Source organism: Oncorhynchus mykiss, chromosome 1 (assembly GCF_013265735.2).
Source record: "Oncorhynchus mykiss isolate Arlee chromosome 1, USDA_OmykA_1.1, whole genome shotgun sequence".
Taxonomy (NCBI): Eukaryota; Metazoa; Chordata; class Actinopteri; order Salmoniformes; family Salmonidae; genus Oncorhynchus; species Oncorhynchus mykiss.
Window position 1 is genome coordinate 84859363 of NC_048565.1, and position 14663 is coordinate 84874025.

The window sequence follows — 14663 nt, forward strand, 5'->3', positions numbered from 1 at the left end:
CTTTACTTTGGTCTTACTGAGATTTACTCTCAGGGCCCAGGTCTGACAGAATCTGTGCAGATTATCCAGGTGCTGCTGTAGGCCCTCCTTGGTTGGTGACAGAAGCACCTAGATCATCAGCAAACAGCAGACATTTGATTTCCCGAGTCGAGTAGGGTGAGGCCGGCTGCTGCAGACTGTTTTAGTGCCCTCGCCAATTCATTGATATAAATGTTGAAGAGGGTGGGGCTCAAGCTGCATGTCGCTCACTCTGCGGCCCTGAGGAAAGAAATCTGTGTGTATATTGCCACTGAAGAAATGTTGGAGTCTGCTATTAATGATACTGTAGAGGAATTTTATTTGTATATTTTATCATTTTGTTTATTATACCATCAACACCACAGGCCTTTTGGGTTTGGAGGATATGTCCCTCTCTCTCTCTCTCTCTCTCTCTCCTTCTCAGCCTGCCTCTCTCTGCCTCAGGGAGTGTCTACCAGAGATGGTGAGGTGGAGGGGGGGTTCTCTTCCCCCCTCTCTGGACCTCCCCCTGGTCTCGGATTGGATGAGGTAGAGCTGTGTGGGGCCAGTGGAAGGCAGTCTACTAGGAGGCCTGACAGCAGACAGGGAAAAACTATCCCTCTAGCTGATATACTGTAGCTGCTCCACACACACTGCTAGACACAGACAGAGAGAGCAGGAGAGAGGTAGAGGTAGAGACAGAGGAAGAGACAGCTGTGGAGTGAGATACACAGAACTGCAAGGATAAAGCAATAGAGAGATAGAGTTTGACAGAGAGTTAGAGAGACGGAAAAGAGGCACACACAGCACTCCCCTTCCACTCACCCCTCGTCTTACCCTCGACCCTTGTCTCCCTTCTTACGACCACCTGAGGCAGAGACACACAGCTCTACCAGCGCAGGGGGGAGAGGACTGGACACACACTAACACACACTCATTTTCTCTCTGCTGAAAGAAGACAGGAATACACACTTTCTTTTTGTTTTCTGTCTCCGCTTCTACTCTCGTTCTTGGACAGGAAAAAAGGATTCCAGTTTGTTTCTTCAGCACAAAGACTTTTCCTTTATCCTCCAGAAGTCCTGAGTCACGTTGGGCCTCCTTTCTTTCTCCCTCTGAGAGCTCAGAGCAACATGGCACAGGGACAAAAGAACCACAGCCACAGCAGGCAGCAGCGGAGGGGACCACTACTCACTAACCCCTTCTCCACCGTGGCACTATCCCTCTCACTGTCCCTCCTCCTCCTCCTTCTCACCTCCCCCGCCTCGGCCGCTGATGAATACGACTACTACAGCTGGCAGTCGGACAACTTCCACAACGGTCGCTTCTACACCAAGGAGCCGCAGTGCGTGGACATCCCTGCCGATTTACGCCTCTGCCACAACGTGGGCTACAAGAAGATGCGCCTGCCCAACCTGCTGGACCACGAGACCATGCCCGAGGTCAAACAGCAGGCGGGTAGCTGGGTGCCGCTCCTCGCCAAGCGATGCCATGCGGATACACAGGTGTTCCTGTGTTCCCTGTTTGCCCCTGTGTGTCTGGACAGGCCCATCTACCCGTGTCGCTCGCTGTGTGAGGCCGTGAGGGACAGCTGTGCCCCCGTTATGGAGACATACGGGTTTCCCTGGCCGGAGATGTTGACCTGCGATAAGTTTCCTATTGATAATGATCTGTGTATCCCCATACAGTTTGCTGGGAACCAGGCCACCCCAGCGCCAGGTAAGACCACACACACATGTATTCACAACCCTATTCTGAGACCGTATACTAACTGTGAAAGAGGGCCACTATATGACATGATAACGGTCCCTGCAACTAGTTTAGTTGAGCGTCAGGTTGAATATGGTCGGTGCCTTCACACCACACTGGTTGTAGACGAGAGAGCTCCAGCCCCCATGCAGGAAACTCAGTCTTACTCCTGCTCCAGAGCTTGGAACAACTCAGTCTTACTCCTGCTCCAGAGCTTGGAACAACTCAGTCTTACTCCTGCTCCAGAGCTTGGAACAACTCAGTCTTATTCCTGCTCCAGAGCTTGGAACAACTCAGTCTTTCTCCTGCTCCAGAGCTTGGAACAACTCAGTCTTACTCCTGCTCCAGAGCTTGGAACAACTCAGTCTTATTCCTGCCCCAGAGCTTGGAACAACTCAGTCTTACTCCTGCTCCAGAGCTTGGAACAACTCAGTCTTATTCCTGCCCCAGAGCTTGGAACAACTCAGTCTTACTCCTGCTCCAGACCTTGGAACAACTCAGTCTTACTCCTGCTCCAGACCTTGGAACAACTCAGTCTTTCTCCTGCTCCAGAGCTTGGAACAACTCAGTCTTACTCCTGCTCCAGAGCTTGGAACAACTCAGTCTTATTCCTGCCCCAGAGCTTGGAACAACTCAGTCTTACTCCTGCTCCAGACCTTGGAACAACTCAGTCTTACTCCTGCTCCAGACCTTGGAACAACTCAGTCTTACTCCTGCTCCAGAGCTTGGAACAACTCAGTCTTATTCCTGCCCCAGAGCTTGGAACAACTCAGTCTTTCTCCTGCTCCAGAGCTTGGAACAACTCAGTCTTATTCCTGCCCCAGAGCTTGGAACAACTCAGTCTTACTCCTGCTCCAGAGCTTGGAACAACTCAGTCTTATTCCTGCCCCAGAGCTTGGAACAACTCCGTCTTATTCCTGCCCCAGACCTTGGAACAACTCAGTCTTACTCCTGTCCCAGACCTTGGAACAACTCAGTCTTATTCCTGCTCCAGACCTTGGAACAACTCAGTCTTACTCCTGCTCCAGACCTTGGAACAACTCAGTCTTACTCCTGCTCCAGACCTTGGAACAGAAGATATTCTAGAACAAGATTTCCGTAACATTTTTGTTATAGGTGTGTATAACTTTTGGATAGGAAAGAACAAACCACTCAAACTATTTTTGAGAGTTATAGATACAAATATAAACATTTTAAGTCCATGCAACTGCCATAAGATATATCTGGAGAAGAAAAGATGGGAACATTCCAGGTTAGATATCAGAATGCATTATATTCCCATAGCACAGATAACGTTCCAGGTTAGATATCAGAATGTATTATATTCCCATAGCACAGATAACGTTCCAGGTTAGATATCAGAATGTATTATATTCCCATAGCACAGATAACGTTCCAGGTTAGATATCAGAATATATTATATTCCCATAGCACAGATAACGTTCCAGGTTAGATATCAGAATATATTATATTCCCATAGCACAGATAACGTTCCAGGTTAGATATCAGAATGTATTATATTCCCATAGCACAGATAACGTTCCAGGTTAGATATCAGAATGTATTATATTCCCATAGCACAGATAACGTTCCAGGTTAGATATCAGAATGTATTATATTCCCATAGCACAGATAACGTTCCAGGTTAGATATCAGAATGTATTATATTCCCATAGCACAGATAACGTTCCAGGTTAGATATCAGAATGTATTATATTCCCATAGCACAGATAACGTTCCAGGTTAGATATCAGAATGTATTATATTCCCATAGCACAGATAACGTTCCAGGTTAGATATCAGAATGTATTATATTCCCATAGCACAGATAACGTTCCAGGTTAGATATCAGAATGTATTATATTCCCATAGCACAGATGACGTTCCAGGTTAGATATCAGAATGTATTATATTCCCATAGCACAGATAACGTTCCAGGTTAGATATCAGAATGTATTATATTCCCATAGCACAGATAACGTTCCAGGTTAGATATCAGAATGTATTATATTCCCATAGCACAGATAACGTTCCAGGTTAGATATCAGAATGCATTATATTCCCATAGCACAGATAACGTTCCAGGTTAGATATCAGAATGTATTATATTCCCATAGCACAGATAACGTTCCAGGTTAGATATCAGAATGCATTATATTCCCATAGCACAGATAACGTTCCAGGTTAGATATCAGAATGTATTATATTCCCATAGCACAGATAACGTTCCAGGTTAGATATCAGAATGCATTATATTCCCATAGCACAGATAACATGCTCTCTAGAAAAGTCAGTGTTTCTCCTAGTGTATGAAAGAGCTGTAAATAATACATAGACCACCACAGTGAAATGTCCATGTGTTCAATGTAACGTCTACTATAAAACAGTGTGACATAAAAAAAAGGCCAAGGGGACATTTTCATGTCAAATATTGCAATGATTTATTCTAATCGCAGAGATGAAAATAAAAGTTAATGTAGACCAGGAAAACATTCTCAATTCAACTGTCAGACTGTGGAACTGCTAGTGTGCATTAAATAATAGAAATAACAATGACTGTACGATAAGACGGATCTAAGGAACCCCAGCTTTTCAGATAAACCCGTAGGGCTGGTTTCCCAGACACAACGACTATTCCTGGACTACAAAACACTTTTAGAGATTCAGCATGATTTTAACTCTAGGAGTAGATTTATTCTAGGTCAGGGAAAACAGACCTTAAACTTCACTCGGCTTCCATACAAATAAGACAAAGATATATCAAAATCAGATGTATTTTTTTACAGAGCTATTCTATAAGAAATCGGATGTATTTTTTTACAGAGCTATTCTATAAGAAATCAGATGTATTTTTTTACAGAGCTATTCTATAAGAAATCAGATGTATTTTTTTACAGAGCTATTCTATAAGAAATCGGATGCATGGAGGGCAGCTAGGTCTCCAGTGCAGGACAGAACGATTACACACTTTTCCCAAATCAACTAGTGTGTGTGTGTGTGTGTGTGCATGGCAACTACCGAGAGAGAGAAAGACAGTGTTTGAGAGAGTCAATGTGAGTTTAGAGTCTATAGAAAGTGAAGGGCACACTCTGCTGTGTCTCTGCTGTGTCCAGGCCTGCTCTGTCTTTTGTCTGATCAGCCTGTTAGACAGCCAATTAACTAGCTGACTAATTACTGAGGGTGAATTAGTCTAACGAGAGAAAATGAGGTAGGGAGGTAGGGAGGTAGGGAGGGAGGGAGGGGTGTCAGAGAGAGGGGGTAAGAGAGAGACTGGGGTGTAAGAGGGAAAATTAGGGGGAGAGAAAAAGAAGGGGGAGAAAATGAGGGTGAGAAGAAGAGACCGAGTGGGCTTGAGAGAGACAATGAAAGAGCTGGGTCGAGAGGTAGGGGAAAGAGAGTTTAGGGAGAGAGGGGAAGAGAGAGGGGCAGAGAGAGGGGAGGTTGTGAGGAAGTAAAGTGAAAGAAAAAATCAAGAGAAGAGACTGGTTCCCTTCCAGTTTCAGTTAGAATGGGAAAGAGAATGTTGAATTAATTAATTCCTTAATATATGTTTTAACTCTTCGCTAGCCAGGTTAGTCGATTAAGAACCAGGATTTCATCGACAGTGCACCATCTCAGGCAATATGAATAGAATCTGTCTATGTACTGTAATTCTAGAATCCTTCTGGTTTTATACTCCAGACTGAACATTCTATTTAAAACAAAGTCTAGAAACTGACTGCAGAGACTCACACAAACTTGTCTGAGAAGGACTGGAAGACAATGTAAAGTGTTAAGGAGGAGGGGCCAAAAGTAAATGTTAAAAGTGACAAAGAAAGAGCAGAAACGTAGGATCTTAATTTGAGCCACTACAGCAGCCACTAATCCTGCAGCAAAAGGACATTTTGATATTTATCATTTTTGTTACCCAATTGGTAGTTACAGTCTTGTCCCATCTCTGCAACTCCTGCACGGACTCGGGAGAGGCGAAGGTCGAGAGCCGTGCGTCCTCCGAAACATAACCCAACCAAGCCGCACCACTTCTTGACACAATGGCCACTTAAGCCGGAAGCCAGCCGCACCAATGTGTCGGAGGAAACACCTGGCGACCGTGTCAGCATGCACTGCACACGGCCCACTACAGGAGTCGCTAGAGCGCGATGGGACAAGGACATTGCTGCTGGCCAAACCCTCTCCTAACCCGCACGATGCTGGGCCAATTGTGCGCCGACTCATGGGTCTCCCATTCAGGGCCGGCTGTGACACAGCCTGGGATCACACCAAGATCTATAGTGACACAGCAAGCACTGAAATGAGGGCCTTAGACAGCTGTGCCACTCGGGAGGCCCTGGAAATATGAATTATCATATGGATTATAATCAATGGCTATTTTGGTATTGGTTGATACATTTTCCGTAAAATTTCAAATTGGAAATTATAAACTGCAGAAGCGTTTTAAAACCTCAAATGCACTGAGATCCTACATCTCTGATGTTCTGGATATCACACCATAATCACACAAAAATATATGAAACATTTATGTGAAGAAAAAAAGCACACTGAATAAAATTACGTGTGACTTTTGAAAGAAGACATATGAGCGACTTAATCTGTTTTAATCAGACACCCTGAACGACAACAGTCTGCAAACGCTTCAGGGAAACTCATTCAACAAGTGTCCACGAACACACACACAAGCATGCACACACACACCAGACACACTCAGACATACGCACACACTCAGCGAGCCCATTCAGAAAGTGTGCCGGTGTCTACGCTGATGATATAGGAGGATAGAAGCTGTCACACTGAGCTCATGTAGAGCATCGACGTGTCCAAAAGGACACCCTATTCCCTATGTAGTGCATTACTTTTGACCAGAGACATGTGGGCTGATGAAGTTCACTACTTTTGACCAGAGACATGTGGGCTGATGTAGTGCACTACTTTTGACCAGAGACATGTGGGCTGATGAAGTTCACTACTTTTGACCAGAGACATGTGGGCTGATGAAGTTCACTACTTTTGACCAGAGACATGTGGGCTGATGTAGTGCACTACTTTTGACCAGAGACATGTGGGCTGATGAAGTGCACTACTTTTGACCAGAGACATGTGGGCTGATGTAGTTCATTACTTTTGACCAGAGACATGTGGGCTGATGTAGTGCACTACTTTTGACCAGAGACATGTGGGCTGATGTAGTGCACTACTTTTGACCAGAGACATGTGGGCTGATGAAGTTCACTACTTTTGACCAGAGACATGTGGGCTGATGAAGTTCACTACTTTTGACCAGAGACATGTGGGCTGATGTAGTGCACTACTTTTGACCAGAGACATGTGGGCTGATGAAGTTCACTACTTTTGACCAGAGACATGTGGGCTGATGTAGTGCACTACTTTTGACCAGAGACATGTGGGCTGATGAAGTTCACTACTTTTGACCAGAGACATGTGGGCTGATGAAGTGCACTACTTTTGACCAGAGACATGTGGGCTGATGAAGTGCACTACTTTTGACCAGAGACATGTGGGCTGATGTAGTTCATTACTTTTGACCAGAGACATGTGGGCTGATGAAGTGCACTACTTTTGACCAGAGACATGTGGGCTGATGAAGTGCACTACTTTTGACCAGAGACATGTGGGCTGATGTAGTGCACTACTTTTGACCAGAGACATGTGGGCTGATGAAGTGCACTACTTTTGACCAGAGACATGTGGGCTGATGTAGTTCATTACTTTTGACCAGAGACATGTGGGCTGATGAAGTGCACTACTTTTGACCAGAGACATGTGGGCTGATGAAGTGCACTACTTTTGACCAGAGACATGTGGGCTGATGTAGTGCACTACTTTTGACCAGAGACATGTGGGCTGATGAAGTTCACTACTTTTGACCAGAGACATGTGGGCTGATGAAGTTCACTACTTTTGACCAGAGACATGTGGGCTGATGAAGTGCACTACTTTTGACCAGAGACATGTGGGCTGATGAAGTTCACTACTTTTGACCAGAGACATGTGGGCTGATGAAGTGCACTACTTTTGACCAGAGACATGTGGGCTGATGAAGTGCACTACTTTTGACCAGAGACATGTGGGCTGATGTAGTTCATTACTTTTGACCAGAGACATGTAGGCTGATGAAGTGCACTACTTTTGACCAGAGACATGTGGGCTGATGAAGTGCACTACTTTTGACCAGAGACATGTGGGCTGATGTAGTGCACTACTTTTGACCAGAGACATGTGGGCTGATGAAGTGCACTACTTTTGACCAGAGACATGTGGGCTGATGTAGTTCATTACTTTTGACCAGAGACATGTGGGCTGATGAAGTGCACTACTTTTGACCAGAGACATGTGGGCTGATGAAGTGCACTACTTTTGACCAGAGACATGTGGGCTGATGTAGTGCACTACTTTTGACCAGAGACATGTGGGCTGATGTAGTGCACTACTTGGGGAATAGGTTACCATTTTGGATGGAGACCATATTCCATTATGAAAATGGATGTTATGTTTTTATGGGACTAGAAACAACTATGCGACATGTTCACTTCGCTGAGCCATAACCCATAACTCACTGTTTCACATGGTCGTTGGAAAGCAAACGGAATGAATTGAACCCAAACTTCTTTTTTTTTTTATGGAAAACTATGTCTATTCAAATGACGGTATACACTGCAGAGTGTACGTTTGATTTCAGGACTGGTTCATGGTCATATAGTTACAGTAAAGTTACAAAGTCCAAGCCTAAAATGTGATATCACAAGATATAATAATAATAATATATTTTTTTATATAGCACTTTTCATTTCAAGTAGAATCTCAAAGTTGCTTTAAAAACAAAATAAACCTAAAACTACTTAACAAAACAAATCTAGGGCTCTGGCAGTATTTAGGCGACGGTATTCCACATCTTTAGATGATAGGCAGAAAGGTACGATCTTTAAAGGATGGAGCATAGATGGTACAGACAGACAGGGAGGTAGAGACATCAGACAGACAGGTAGGTATGTAGGTAGAGACATCAGACAGACAGGTAGGTAGGTAGGTAGAGACATCAGACAGACAGGTAGGTAGGCAGAGACATCAGAGAGGTAGAGACATCAGACAGACAGGGAGGTAAAGACATCAGACAGACAGGGAGGTAGGTAGAGACATCAGACAGGGAGGTAGGTAGAGACATCAGACAAGGAGGTAGGTAGAGACATCAGACAGGGAGGTAGGTAGAGACATCAGACAGGGAGGTAGAGACATCAGACATGTAGGTAGAGACATCAGACATGTAGGTAGAGACATCAGACAGACATCAGACAGACAGGGAGGTAGAGACATCAGACAGACAGACATGTAGGTAGAGACATCAGACAGACAGACAGACAGACAGGTAGACAGACAGACAGACAGACAGACAGACAGACAGACAGACAGACAGACAGACAGACAGACAGACAGACAGACAGACAGACAGACATCAGACAGACAGGAAGGTAGAGACATCAGACAGACTGTTGAATGTTTGGATGAAAAACGTACCCAAATGAAACTGCCTATTTCTCAGGCCCAGACTCTAGAATATGCATATAATTGTTTGATTGGGATAGAAAACACACTAAAGCTTCCAAAACTGTCAAAATATTGTCTGTGATTATAACAGAACTGATATTGCAGGCGAAAACCTGAGGAAAATCCAACCAGGAAGTGCCTAAGAGAAACAAATCTCCCTGTTCCATGGCATGCCTTCCCTCCATTTAAAGGGATATCAACCAGATTCCTTTCACTATGGCTTCCACATGGTGTGAACAGTCTTTAGACATAGTTTCAGGCTTTTATTCTGAAAAATTAGTGAGAAGGATCACATCGCGTCAGTGGATGGCTGGTGCCAGCAGAGTTTTGCATGCGCAACAGCTTGGAGCAGACATTTTCTCTCTTTCTCCTATTGAAAAAGCTAAGGTCCGGTTGAAAAATATCAATTATTTATTGTAAAAACAACCTGAGGATTGATTATAAAAAAACGTTTGACATGTTTCTCTGAACTTTACGGATACTATTTGGAATTTGTCTGCCCCGTCGTGACCGCTCGAGCCTATGGATTTCCGAACATAACGCGCCAAGCAACTGGAGGTATTTTGGATATAAAGAGAATCTTTATCGAACAAAAGGAACATTTATTGTGTAACTGGGAGTCTCGTGAGTGCAAACATCCGAAGATCAAAGGTAAGCGATTCATTTTATTGCTTTCTGACTTTCGTGACCAATCTACTTTGCTGTTTTGTCTGCTGAGAGAGATGTCCTAACAAAAACGCTTGGATAGCTTTTGCTGTAAAGCTTTTTTTAAATAAGACACACCAGGTGGATTAACAAAAAAGTTAAGCTGTGTTTTGCTATATTGCACTTGTGATTTCAAGAAAATTAAATCTTTTTAGTAATTTAATTTGAATTTGGCGCTCTGTAATTCAGCGGATGTTGACGAAAATGATCCCGCTAACCGGGATGGGTGCGCCAAGAAGTTTTAAGTGAAACTTGACAAAACAATCAACAAGCAACGAAACGTGACTTACGTGGTGCAACAAGCACAAACACAAACATTATCCCACAAAGCAGGTGGGAGAAAGGGCTTCTTAAATATGATCCCCAATTGCCTCTAATCTAACCAAATGGGGAGGGTAGGGGGGGGGGGTGACTAGTGTCGGTGGCGGCTCCGGTGTGTGTCGTAGCCCCCGCCCCGACCACGGATCCAGCCATGGAGCTGGGTTGGAAGCCGCGCCCGGACTGGGCACCGGCGCCGAGGAAGGCTCCGGTCATAGAGCTGGGTTGGCCGCCGTGCCTGGACTGGGCACCGGCGCAGAGGAAGGCTCCGGCCGTGGAGCTGGGTTGGACGCTGTGCCTGGAGGCGTGTGGAGGCGCACTGGAGGCCTGATGCGTGGAGCCGGCACAGGAGGCACCGGACTGGTGACACGCACTTCAGGGCGAGTGCAGGGAGCTGGCACAGGACGTACTGGGCTGGGGAGACGCACTGGAGGCCAGATGCGTGAAGCCGGCACAGACTTCACCAGATTGCTGACAGGCTCTTCAGGTCGAATGTTGAGCAGAACACACCTGCACAACATCTCTCTCCTCTCTCTCTCTCTCTCCCCCAACTTCTCCATCGCCTCCCTGACGGTCTCTGGCTCTTCAGGGCGAGTGCGAGGAGCTGGCACAGATGGCACCGGACTGATGACCCGCTCTTCAGCACGCCTGCACTGCAGCATACTCCTCGCTAACTCTTCTCTCCGGTATCCCTCATTGCATTCCTCCATCGACTCCCATTCTGGCTCTGGCACTCGCCGCTGCTCAGCCGGCCACACATCGTGCCCCCCCCAAAAAAATATCTTGTGGTTTCTGTGGCCACGGCCCCCGGCGTCGTTGCTGTCGTTCCTGAGTCCTCTGCGACTCCCGCCAAGGAAGGGTCTGGCATCCACTCATGATCTCCTCCCATGTCCAAAACTCCTCTACCTCATGAACAGGCTGATTGGTCCTCTTTTGGTGGGATATTCTGTCACATCCGTGAAAATGGACAGATCAAAGCGCAGCGTGATTTGAGTTCCACATCCTTTTATTAAGTGAAACTCATCAATAAAACAATAAACAAGCAACGAACCGTGACTTACGTGGTGCAACAAACACAAACAATATCCCACAAAGCAAGTGGGAGAAAGGGCTTCCTAAATATGATCCCCAATTAGAGGCAACGATTACCAGCTGCCTCTAATTGGGAACCATACAAACCAGCAACATAGAAAATAAACGACTAGAACTCCCCCCTAGTCACGCTCTGACCTAAACACCATAGAGAACCGAGGGCTCTCTATGGTCAGGGCGTTACAGAGGTATAGACATCAGACAGACAGGGAGGTATAGACATCAGACAGACAGGGAGGTAGATACATCAGACAGACAGGGAGGTTGAGACAACAGACAGACAGGGAGGTAGATACATCAGACTGACAGGGAGGTAGATACATCAGACAGACAGGGAGGTAGAGACAACCGAGAGGTAGTCATCAGACAGACAGGGAGGTAGAGACAACAGACAGACAGGGAGGTAGAGACAACAGACAGACAGGGAGGTAGATACATCAGATAGACAGGGTGGTAGATACATCAGAGAGGTAGAGACATCAGACAGACAGGGAGGTATAGACATCAGACAGACAGGGAAGTAGAGACAACAGACAGACAGGGAGGTAGAGACATCAGACAGACAGGTAGGTATAGACATCAGACAGACAGGGAGGTAGAGACATCAGACAGACAGGGAGGTATAGACATCAGACAGACAGGGAAGTAGAGACAACAGACAGACAGGGAGGTATAGACATCAGACAGACAGGGAAGTAGAGACAACAGACAGACAGGGAGGTATAGACATCAGACAGACAGGGAAGTAGAGACAACAGACAGACAGGGAGGTATAGACATCAGACAGACAGCGAGGTAGAGACATCAGACAGACAGGGAGGTAGAGACATCAGACAGACAGGGAGGTATAGACATCAGACAGACAGGGAAGTAGAGACAACAGACAGACAGGGTGGTAGATACATCAGAGAGGTAGAGACATCAGACAGACAGGGAGGTAGAGACAACAGACAGACAGGGAAGTAGAGACAACAGACAGACAGGGAGGTAGAGACATCAGACAGACAGGTAGGTATAGACATCAGACAGACAGGGTCCACTTCCTGTAGAAACTGGGTCTGGGGGCTCAAAAAACAATGTTGTTGATTTGGTGTTGTTTAATCGTTCAGATCTAGCTAACCAACCAAGCCAAATACCAACCTGCCATAATCAGGCCTGCAATTCCATGGGTCAACACCCGATATTTCAGCTCATCAGCATAGGCTACCTAACGGTGCCATGATAACCACAGAATTCTGAAATTCCCAGATTGTGGAATTCATACAATTAAAATAAATGTATTCTTTAATTATTTACTCTTTTATTTTAGGATTCATACATCTACTAAAACACTGGTACCAAGGTCAATTTTTAAAGAAAATGTAATTGTTAACTTTTTCTGGAAACCTGTTTAAAGCTTTTGTTTAAACTTTGCACCATCCTGTGGGTCTCCATCCTGCTGGAGTGTTTGTGATTTACACTTCTGATCCGTGTAAACGTGCACGTGTCTGTGCGTGTGAGTGTGCATGTGAGTGTGAGTATGAAACTGAGTGTGAACCCGTATCAGTGTAAGCCAGTCAGGTTAGCGGCTTCTGACATTCTGTTATGAACCAGAACCTCTCTGATGTCCTGAGAGCCTCCTAGTCTGATATAACCCTAACCCTGTAGTGTTCCAGACCATAATACAAACCCTAACCCAGTAGTGTTCCAAACCATAATACTAACTCTAACCCTGTAGTGTTCCAGACCATAATATTAACTCTAACCCTGTAGTGTTCCAGACCATAATATTAACTCTAACCCTGTAGTGTTCCAGACCATAATATTAACTCTAACCCTGTAGTGTTCCAGACCATAATACTAACTCTAACCCTGTAGTGTTCCAGACAGACCATAATACTAACCCTAACCCTGTAGTGTTCCAGACCATAATATTAACTCTAACCCTGTAGTGTTCCAGACCATAATATTAACTCTAACCCTGTAGTGTTCCAGACCATAATATTAACTCTAACCCTGTAGTGTTCCAGACCATAATATTAACTCTAACCCTGTAGTGTTCCAGACCATAATATTAACTCTAACCCTGTAGTGTTCCAGACCATAATACTAACCCTAACCCTGTAGTGTTCCAGACCATAATATTAACTCTAACCCTGTAGTGTTCCAGACCATAATACTAACTCTAACCCTGTAGTGTTCCAGACAGACCATAATACTAACTCTAACCCTGTAGTGTTCCAGACAGACCATAATACTAACCCTAACCCTGTAGTGTTCCAGACAGACCATAATATTAACTCTAACCCTGTAGTGTTCCAGACCATAATATTAACTCTAACCCTGTAGTGTTCCAGACAGACCATAATACTAACTCTAACCCTGTAGTGTTCCAGACAGACCATAATACTAACTCTAACCCTGTAGCGTTCCAGACAGACCATAATATTAACTCTAACCCTGTAGTGTTCCAGACCATAATATTAACTCTAACCCTGTAGTGTTTCAGACAGACCATAATACTAACTCTAACCCTGTAGTGTTCCAGACAGACCATAATACTAACCCTAACCCTGTAGTGTTCCAGACAGACCATAATATTAACTCTAACCCTGTAGTGTTCCAGACCATAATATTAACTCTAACCCTGTAGTGTTCCAGACAGACCATAATACTAACTCTAACCCTGTAGTGTTCCAGACCATAATATTAACTCTAACCCTGTAGTGTTCCAGACCATAATATTAACTCTAACCCTGTACTGTTCCAGACCATAATATTAACTCTAACCCTGTAGTGTTCCAGACCATAATACTAACTCTAACCCTGTAGTGTTCCAGACAGACCATAATATTAACTCTAACCCTGTAGTGTTCCAGACCATAATACTAACCCTAACCCTGTAGTGTTCCAGACAGACCATAATACTAACTCTAACCCTGTAGTGTTCCAGACAGACCATAATATTAACCCTAACCCTGTAGTGTTCCAGACAGACCATAATATTAACCCTTACATGGATCCCAAACCGGCTGCGCTCGTGCGCCATCGTGTATAAATGTATTTTGTCCCCCCACACCAAATGTGATCACGACACGCAGGTTAAAATATCAAAACAAATGTAACCAATTACATTAATTTGTGGACAGGTCGAAAAGCATCAAACATTTATGGTAATTTTGCATGCTAGCTTGCACTTGCTAGCTTATTTGTCCTATTTTGCTAGCTTGCTGTTGCTAGCTAATTTGTCCTGGGATATAAACATTGAG

At 44.8% G+C, this 14663-nt stretch overlaps 1 protein-coding gene across 1 annotated transcript in view; it reads left to right on the forward strand.

The window, feature by feature from the left end:
• The first annotated feature begins 574 nt into the window (after positions 1-574).
• LOC110531225 (secreted frizzled-related protein 5) overlaps positions 575-14663 on the forward strand; it is a 31549-nt gene continuing 17460 nt past the window's right edge. The window contains exon 1 of the mRNA XM_021614446.2: positions 575-1713. Within this exon, the coding sequence (XP_021470121.1) occupies positions 1128-1713 (586 nt within the window). The 5' untranslated portion in view covers positions 575-1127. The remainder of the gene's footprint in view (positions 1714-14663) is intronic.